At 36.4% G+C, this 9717-nt stretch overlaps 1 protein-coding gene across 1 annotated transcript; it reads right to left on the bottom strand.

Annotated features, from left to right (window-relative positions):
* Positions 1-6577: 6577 nt before the first annotated feature.
* Positions 6578-8383, bottom strand: LOC149192365 (uncharacterized). Its single transcript, XM_089406365.1, has 3 exons — positions 7214-8383; positions 7028-7120; positions 6578-6855 (listed from the first exon to the last, which is right to left on the bottom strand). The coding sequence occupies exons 1-3, from the start codon at positions 7340-7342 to the stop codon at positions 6658-6660; spliced, it is 420 nt and encodes a 139-aa protein (XP_089262491.1). The 5' UTR covers positions 7343-8383; the 3' UTR covers positions 6578-6657.
* Positions 8384-9717: the final 1334 nt, after the last annotated feature.

Here is a 9717-nt window from a genome sequence, read left to right as displayed (position 1 = left end):
AGTGCCCCATTTGGCGAATGTTCCAACAACAATGATTGGATGTAATGGTGCATGTGGTAATCTAGTTTTTCGGTCATAAATATGACATGCGTGACAACTTTTGATGACAATAATACAATCTTTGAATATAGTTGGCCAAAAGTAACCGGCACGGAGAATTCTATGTGCGGTAGCATATCCAGATAAGTGTCCACCACAAGCCCCTGAATGGCAATCATTCAATGCTTTCTCGGCTTCCTCGAGTGTGAGGCACCTTTGTAAAATCGTATCGATACCACGTTGGTAAAGAGTGTTACCAATGATAAGATAATTTTTGGCTTGGTATTGAATACGTCGTTGTTGCGAGTGAGAGGTATCAGGCCGGAAAGTTTGGTTCTGGAGATAGATCAGTATATCTCCATACCACGGGTCAGATGATGATATTAGAAACAGAGACTCATCCAAAATCGATGGTTCAGATATTGAATCAATGGAGGTCAAGGGAAGGTCACAAAGTAGCTCGGCAAAAACTAGAGATTTATTTGATTTGGACTTGATGAATTCCAAATAAAACTCCTGCAAAATGACTATCCATTTTGAGTATTTTCCCCGAGCAATTGACGTGACAAAATGTATGTCATAGGGTTGCAATCCGAAATGACAGTGGTCTTCCGGAGCAGGATGTAATGGCGAAATCTCTAAACAGCTTGCACAACTGCCAAAGCTAGTTTCTCGACGTAAGAGTACTTACTTTCTGTATCATTGAGATTGCGGCTCAAATAATAAATCAGATGTTCAATACCATTTTCCTCTTGGACTAAAACCATGCCAATGGTTGTATCTGCAGCAATGAGATACAGGTAATAGTCGTTTTGATAATTTGGAGAATACATTAATGACGCTCTAATCAAGGTATCTTTAAGAGCATCAAAGGAAGCTTGCACAACCTGATCCCAATGGAAGGGTATCCCATTTTTCAAAAGACGTGTACAACCTTTAGCCGTTTTAGCGTAATTGGGAATGAACCTCCTCAAAAAGTTAGCCATTCCCTTGGAGTCTCTATAACTGTAAAAGATTTGCAGGTGGAGGCAAGTCAAGAATTACCTGAACCTTTAATGGATCGAGTCGAATTCCATCTTTAGACACTACAAATCCAAGAAAATGACCATAACCAACACAAAACACACATTTGTGCGGATTGAGTCGTATCTTGTAGTGTCAACACCGTAAAAATATTGCTCTCAAATTTTGTGGGTGATCATTTCTCTTTCGTGAATGAGCAGGTAAATCGTCAAGGTAAGGTTGAACAATGTTCTTGATGTCATGGAAGGCATAGTTCATTGCCCTTTGAAATGTAGCCCTTGCATTCTTCAAACCAAATGGGAGTTTCCTATACGCGAATGTGCCCCATGGACAAATAAAAGCTGTTTAGATTGGTCCTGTGGGCGGATATTGATTTGATTGTAACCAGAAAAACCATCCATAAATGAGAATATTTCGCATCCGGTACATTCATCAATAATCTGGTCGATAAAAGGAGTAGGATAATTGTCCTTTGGACATGCCTGATTTACATCCCTATAATCGACGCACACTCGAATTTTCCCTTGTTTCTTCATGACAAGAACAATGTTGGAAACCCAGTCAGTAAGAGGTATAGGGTAAATGAAACTAGCATGCAAAAGCTTTTCAACTTCTGCTTTAATGGCAATGACTTTCTTTGGATGAATAGGTCGAAGCCGCTGTCGTACTAGTTTGACATCAGGATACATTTTAATTTCATGTTCAACTATACTAGAGTTAATGCCTGACATCTCCTCGTATGAACATGCAAATATATCTCAAAATTCACGAAAGAGAGTACGATAATTATCAAGTTCTAATGGAGAACATGATTTGCCAACAAATTAGGTTTGGTCGAAATATTAATAGAAATCGTTTCTTCAATATTTGACAAGTTTCGCTCGGAATCGATTGTGTCTATAAAAACAGAATTCAAAAGGAAGTCAACAACTGAAGGGTGGTTTAGTTCATTTGAATAATCTTCGATATCATATGGAAGATGGGAACGATGAGGATAATATTCCCAAGGTTCTTCTCCTATCATCATTGATTGGACAATTCCTTCATCTATATAAAATATACGTGAAAAAGGATTCGAAGAAGTACAATATTCTAATGAACGGTCTACCCATACAATTGGTGAAAGTGGATTTGGGTTTGCCGCACAAGCCAGAAAAATTGATTGTTGTGGAAGCTCAATGAGGCTTAGTGGCATAACTTCAGTATATCTATCATCTTCAGAATTGTTGGTAATCCTCCTTAAATTAGAGGAGGTGGAGGAAATCATGTTGCAAGTCTCTACTATTGCCACTTCGGCCAAATCAGATGGTGAAGGTAGCGTAAAAGTACCCATTAGGGAAGGATCTTTAAAGAGACCTACACCAACACTTTGAAGTGACAGTGGGGGTCCGTGTACCAATGGAATGCTTCCCATAGCCTGAGAACTAGATGAAAATGAAGCAAGTTGATCGATAACTGTGATTCCACCCTTACGAGGGAATGGAATAGTATGAAAGTACGTTGAAACCACAGTGGCCATAGCATATACCCATGGCCTTCCCTATAAAATGTTGTAGTCGAGGGGTCCATCAACTACCTCAACTTCAACAGTAACTGTTTTTCCCCCTAGTTCAATTTGCAAGTTACTGAAAATCCCACAAGGAGTGTATATTTGTCCGTCGAAATCTTTTAACGTGGTTGGTGATCATGACAACGACGGTGAATCGAGTGTTTTGCAGCAGCTCATTGACATAATTCAAGTAGATGCCCCCTCGTCAATAATAGTTTGATGAGCATTCTTATTGAGAGCCTTTACTTGAATTAGGAAAGCTAATTGTGGCAGTAACTGTGGTGTATATCCCACATGGTTAAAAACCACAAGATTGGAATCCATAGGGTCTATTCCACCAATTGCCGACAGTAAAGCCTCCTTCTGGGAGGGACAATTTTGTAACATCTTGAGTGTCAACATAGCAGAAGGTGATTGAGAAAGGTATTCTACTGTGTTATAGTTCTAAGTTGCTCGAGCTCAAGGGTTAAATGTCGATTTATGAACAACTCCCTTTGGTGGTTTTATTGTCAATTCTGGCGCAATAGGTGGTGGAATATTTTCAGATGAAGTCAAAGTTGAAGGATTAGGTTGATCAGTGGCTTGATGATTCGATGATGACAGTGAATTTCCATAATTGTTATTTCTCGTTGACACCAAAAATTCATTTTTAGGCTTTGCAGCAGATAGCATAAGTACTTGGGATGTGGAAGCATGGTTCGGGTTTGGAAACAGATTAGTCAACATTGAAAATGTGCTAGAATTCTTTAGAAGCATAGAGACTTCTGAGCGGTGTGGAAAATCTCTTGTAAAATGCTTGTCATTATAGATTAGACATGGATAATGAGGTTTCCTTCTCGAAGTAGAGGAATCAGATGATTTCTCTTAAGGAGGATTATCTTGTTTCTTCTTGTTTTTCCCCTTCTTCTTGCCTCCTGGTTGCTTTTGATTTTTGCCTTTGTTAGATGACACGACATTGACTTCGAAAGCAAGAGTGTTTTCTGATGCATTGGAAGTTTGATTGGTAATGGCAAGAGGTTGACCAGATGGCCTACCTGCCATTTGCATGCTTGAAGAACCAATCACACTGTCACTGGCATGAGAGTCCTTACTCGATTGTGGAGGAGGAGGAATAGTGAAAGCTAGTCAGGGTGCATTCAGAATTTTGTCGTAGAGTGTGCCAGATTGTGTGTAAATCAAATCCAAATAATGGGCACGAGAAATTACTTGCTCTTCTGTGACAACTCTACCTTTTTCCACATCCTCAGTGATTGATGGCAACAAGGATTTTATGAACCACTCAACCAAAATATGATCAGGAACATAGGTCTTAACCATTCGATGACGACGCCGCCACTCATGAATATGATCTGTTATATGAGTAGTAGTAGTCTGTTTAAAGTTGGTTTGGAGTTCCGTTCTAGTCTTGTATTTGATAGGTAACTGAAAGTGGGTCAGAAATGTGGTGGCTAAAGTCATAAAGTTGTCGAAAGAAGCTCGTGGTAACTCAATGTACCACTTTGTAGCATGACTAGTAAGCGTTCTTTGGAAAAGATGGAGTCATCATTTAAGGAGTTTGATGAACACCACAAATGAAAGGTCATGACATGATTTGATGGGTCTTCTCTGGGATTTCCATTGAATTTTGGAATTTCAGAAGGTAACTTATGCGGAATTACTGGCCACCAAGGTGCATATAAGATTGGATCATTAGTGAGCCGATTTAAATCTGGTAATTCTAGAGTTGCTACAAATGGCAACTGTCGATTCAAGTCAGGTTGAGCATACCCAGGATATGATGGAATTGCTTGAGCAATAGGTCTTTGCATACCAACATAGGGCATCTGCATTTGGTTACCTTAATAAGGTGGTTGTTGATAACTAGGTTGAATTTACGGTTGTCCATAACCAGCAAAGCCTTGTTGACTAGGAGCTTGGTAAGCTTGATATTGTCCGAACCCAGGTTGAGCTTGTTGGGAAGGTCCAAATTGGGGTTGGAATTGCTGGAATTGAGGCTGCCACAATTGTTGAATCAACTGTTGTTGTTGTTGGTACCACTATTGTTGCACTACAACAAAACCAACGATTTGCGCCAGATTTAGCGACAGATTTTAGTGCATTTTTTTTGTAATTGTGATGAGCAACCTGACGCTAAATCTGGCTCTATTGTACAATTTTTAAAGCGTCCTTTTTTGCACCTGATTTTGCATCCTTTTTCACGCTAGATTTTGCATCATTTTTTACACCAAACTATGCATCATTTTTTGCGTCAAATTTTGAACCAAGGTTTGCATCTTATTTTATGACAGGTTTTGCTTCTAGTTTTGTGTCATTTTTTGCATCTATTTTTCATTCTCTTTTGCTTCCTATTTTGTGTCATTCTTTGCTTCCATTTTTGCACCATCATTTGCATCAAGTTTACACTGTATTTTGAATCCAATTTAACGTCTTTTTATGCATCCATTTTGTGTTAGTTTTTGCATCTAGTCTTACGCCAAGTTTTGTATCTAGTCTTACACTAGTTTTTGCTTCTATTTTTGCACCATCTTTGGTGCCTATCTTTGCACCATGTGTTGAATTTGATTTAGCACCAAATTTTGCATCCATTTTTGTGCCCATTTTTGCATCTTTTTTTGGACCATTTTTTACATCCACATTTACGTTTGATTTGTCTCCATTTTTCCCATCTCATTTTGCACCATATTTTGCGTCATTTGTTTCATCCAATTTTGCATCATTTTTAACACCATCTCTTGCATCTAATGTTACATCATTTTGAGCATCCAAATTTGCATTTATATTTGCATCTTATGTTGAGTCATGTGTTGTGTCCACCTTTGCATCTTATTTTGTGTCTAATGGTACATTCAATTTAGAGCCATTTTTTACGTCTACTTTTGTATTTGTTTTTGCACCAAGTTTTGCATCCAATTTCAAGCTATTTTATGCCCCTTTTTGCACCATTTTTTTGTGTCTACTTGTGTCGAATGTTGCACCATTATTTACACCGAATTTTTCATCCAATTTTGCATTTTTTTGGTGTCTAGTTTTACATCGTTTTCACCATCCAAATTTGCACCTTTTTTTGCCTCATTTTGTGTCCACATTTGCATATAATTTTGTGTCTGAGTTCGAGCCTAAATTTGCATGTGATTAGGAATCATTTTTTACATCCAATATGACATCCTTGGTTTCACCTTTTTTCAGCCCCATTTTGCATCTTGTTTTATGTCTTTTCTTACATCTTTTTTTTTTCCTTTTTTGCACCCAAGTTTGCATCCCAAATTTACACCATTATTTGCATCATCATTTGGCATATTAATTTGTAACGTTTTTTGCTTCTTTTTAACGCTCAACTTTGCATCTTATTTTACATGTAGTTGTTGTCTTTTTTTGCATCTAATTTGGTGCCCATTTATGTGTCCTTGTTTTTGCCCAATTTGATATCCTTTTGTATGCCATGTTTTGTTCCCTTCTTTGTGTCAACTATTGCACAATTTTTCACTTCTAATTTAAAACACTTTGTATGTCAATTGTTTGCATTTTGTATTAATTCCTAGTTTAACATCCAATTTTACTTTCAATTTTGCATCCATGGTTACATCCGCATTTGACTTCTTATATAGAGTATATTTTTCTTTATATATATGACCCCTTTATAGATTCATAGTGAAATATATGATAGTTGCTAAATATCATTAAAGCAGATATCACAATTCAAAATCATTTGTAAAGAAATTTACGAGAAATTGACAACATCCATCCAAAAAAATAACAATGTGTCATTAACAATTTTCAAAACATGTATAAAATAGCAACATAATACTAATAAAATCAGTATTATTTTTAATCAAAACAAGTAAAATTCAAATATGATTAACAAATCAAAATATTTCATGAATATCGTTATTCTACGATAAATTAAGAACATACATAAATCAAACTCATCGTATGATTACAAAATCAAAATGTCTCATTGATATAGGGTAAATTCACAACACCCATCTAAACATAGCAATGTCATTCTACACAATAATTTCTTCATAAAAAACAATGCATGTGCATGCCTAGCTACCACCACCAAGATCATCCTCATGATCATCTTGACCATCCTCGTTACTCTGATCCACATCATCACCAACACCGCAACTATCATCATCATCTCCTCCTTCACCACCATCATCCTCATCCTCATCCTCATCATCTCCTGATATATGTTGAACATAATTTGGATCATCGTCTTGGAAATCATTACCTATAGCATTCTGACAAAAAAAATCAATATTACATGTTAGTATTAATTACATAACACAACGCATGTTTTTGTTATACAATGTTAACCATAAAATGAGGTAAGATATAATATCTAATAGTACTAAAAAATAAAATGAAAATATGGTTTAAAAGTATATTGGAAATCCAACTAAGATTACATACCATAGAGTTCATCCAAACAACAAATTCAACCCATCTCTTTTGCTGCAGCACCTCCTTTTCCAAATGATTTGGAGGTCTTCCATATTTTAGTTCCTATCAATCAGTAAATAGGGAGAAATTAGATAACAATGACTTTCTTCTAGTACAAAATTTATTAAAAAAATATCACATGTTTAATATACTTACAAAGGTTGTTATCAGTGCTTTTAAACCTTTCTGGCCACTACGATGAGTGACTTTTGTCTTGGTTAACCTCGCCTTGGATGCCTTGTCCTTAAACATAAACCAATTCAATTTATTTTCACACAAATACATGTCTAAGATACTTATAAGTATTAATACATTCTAAATAATGTTTAATGAAAAATTCAATACCTGAATGCTCTCATTGCCAGCTTTTCTTTGTGCATCCAACTTCTCATATGATTTTACAAGTTCTTTCCATACTTTAAAAGGTATGTCAATAGGTCTTTGTTTCAGTCTTTGATCTTGAGGCATTTTTTTAATTTTTCTTGTTTGGTTAAAAATTTTGGTTAAAAAAAACCGAACAAGTAATTCACATCAATGGCATGGGGACTCTATGGATATGTGTAAAAAAATGGCTATAAAGAAAACATCCAAAAAACATATGAGCTCTCCCTTTGATGGTCACTTGGGGCATATGGCTGGAAAGGAACAACTCCATTTTCGAAAATCAAGGACAATCCTTTCTCAAAGTCCTTCCTAATATTTGCTCCAAATGTCTTAAAATGAAAAACAAAATTCAAACGTCATCCTTAAACATCTCCCTTAAATATAACGTTGGACCATAAATTCTTCACTTTTATTGTTATCGGCTCTGGAATGATTTTTCTATATGCAATTATATAATGAAATATGTGTGCACTAATGAAAAAACATTGAGTTTCATTTTTCATAATCACAAACAATGAAAAAAGAATCACACATAACTAGCATCATTTTGGAAATTTTATATTTATTAAAAATCTTTAACATGTTTTCCTCCCATATCTCATAAAAAGGTGTGAAATTTTTTATATACTCTCCAATAAGCACTACAACAAAACCAGCGATTTGGAGGTTTTACACTAAGTTTTTCAACATCGAGCTTACTAGGGCTTGCACCACCGGGGTTATTAGTAAGAATCTCATGAGGTTTGCATAGCCATGATTATTAGAATCAAAATAGTAGGATTTGCACTAAAAAACAGTTCATAGAGCTTTCCTGCTGGGGAGAAAATCACAAGTTCAACTTCTGCAGTGCAGAGCACCGAGAGCTCGTAAGCTTTCTTCAGCAATCCACCTACATTTGGAAAATGTAGCCTGCCTGCTGGCGATGTTCTCAATCCTCTTCCTCTGCATCTTTGCCCTCACTATTCTTGTATGCCCTCTTTCGTTTTTCCCTCCAAACAAACCCTCTCAAATTGAGAAAGCAGAACAACTCACTCGATGATAATCCGAATGCAATTATCACTTCTAACAATAACCCAATACGATACCAGAATGTAATATGAATGCTCTGCTAACTGTTTTTTAAGCATTTGGAAGTATTAAAACCCCCTAGGATAATTAATGTAAGACCTGTTAATTAATGTGTAAAGATGGCTATTGTCCTTGGGCTACCTTAGCTGTTTGTGTTTAGTGATCTATGGTATTATGACTCCTCAAGTCACTATTAAACCATGAGAACCATGCCCAGGCAGACTAGTGTGACATTGTGGATGAGAACCAAAACTAGACTCCTATAACCTCCTTTTTCATCCTTTAAATTGCAGAATTAACTGACTGTTCTAGTAATCGTTCTTGAGCAGCTGAAGATGTGCACCCTAAATAATAAGAATAATACCCTGTAACATATGAATAGTCCATCCTGTGCATGTAGGATATGCACATGAGGTCCAATAAAATCACTAACCAGAATACCAGGTGTTATTAAAGCCTCTACAGGTTGATATATATGAATGTTACAGTGTGCAGGAGTATGATTCAATTCCATACGAAAATACAAAACATCTGATAGGATTTCCTTATACCTCATAGGCAAACAACCATTGTCCCTTCTATAGATGAGCAGAATAAGTGCTTGGTTCTCTACACTAAATAAAGACAAAGTATAGTACTTATTGCTGACAAAATAGGATTTAAATCGCGGTTCAATTGCTTGACATTCAGCTGGTCACAGAATTGTAGAGTGCATAATCATAAGTGATGTTGCGAGCCTCATTGCTCAAAGTCTAAGGGTTTTGCGAGCCATAATCCAGCCATGTATGGCATATCTTGTGATTATGGCATTTTATGAGGTCAATTCTTGTGAAGAAATTTCAGTTTATAATAAATTTTGAACCTCAACAGAGTTTTGGCAAGACCTGGCTGAGCTAGGACATCAACAACACAGCTGATATGAATGACATAATCTAGCCTCAAGAGGGAGCCTCTTTTGTTTCATCACTCTAACAATCTATGAAGTGGTGGAAAGCATAACAACTTCCCCTTGAATATGACACCTAAACTGAGTACAAATCCTAAATGATGCAGCCCTTGGTGCATGTCTCTCAAAGTATCGATATTTCAAATGTTGAAAGCTCTTGTGCCCATTTGATATGCATTCAATTGTAGTTCCCCTGAAGAAAGAATCTTATAAAGGTGAGGCCATGGCCAATATGTTAGCCATATCCATTGGAGTTGCCATT

The sequence above is a fragment of the Pinus tabuliformis genome, chromosome 2_2, assembly GCF_031772625.1.
Source record: "Pinus tabuliformis cultivar Carrire ecotype Pingquan chromosome 2_2, CPIR1, whole genome shotgun sequence".
In the NCBI taxonomy this organism is placed as follows: Eukaryota; Viridiplantae; Streptophyta; class Pinopsida; order Pinales; family Pinaceae; genus Pinus; species Pinus tabuliformis.
Note: the sequence above shows the minus strand (reverse complement) of the source record. Positions and strands in the feature narration are given on the sequence as shown.

Bases quoted from the DNA above. Each gene is read 5' to 3' on its own strand.
- LOC149192365 (XM_089406365.1), bottom strand. From the start codon at position 7,342: ATGTATTTGTGTGAAAATAAATTGAATTGGTTTATGTTTAAGGACAAG. The intron at 7,121-7,213 runs GTAAGTATATTA...ACTGATTGATAG, and splicing joins AAGCACTGATAACAACCTTT to GAACTAAAATATGGAAGACC. The intron at 6,856-7,027 runs GTATGTAATCTT...TTTTTTTGTCAG, and splicing joins TTGTTTGGATGAACTCTATG to AATGCTATAGGTAATGATTT.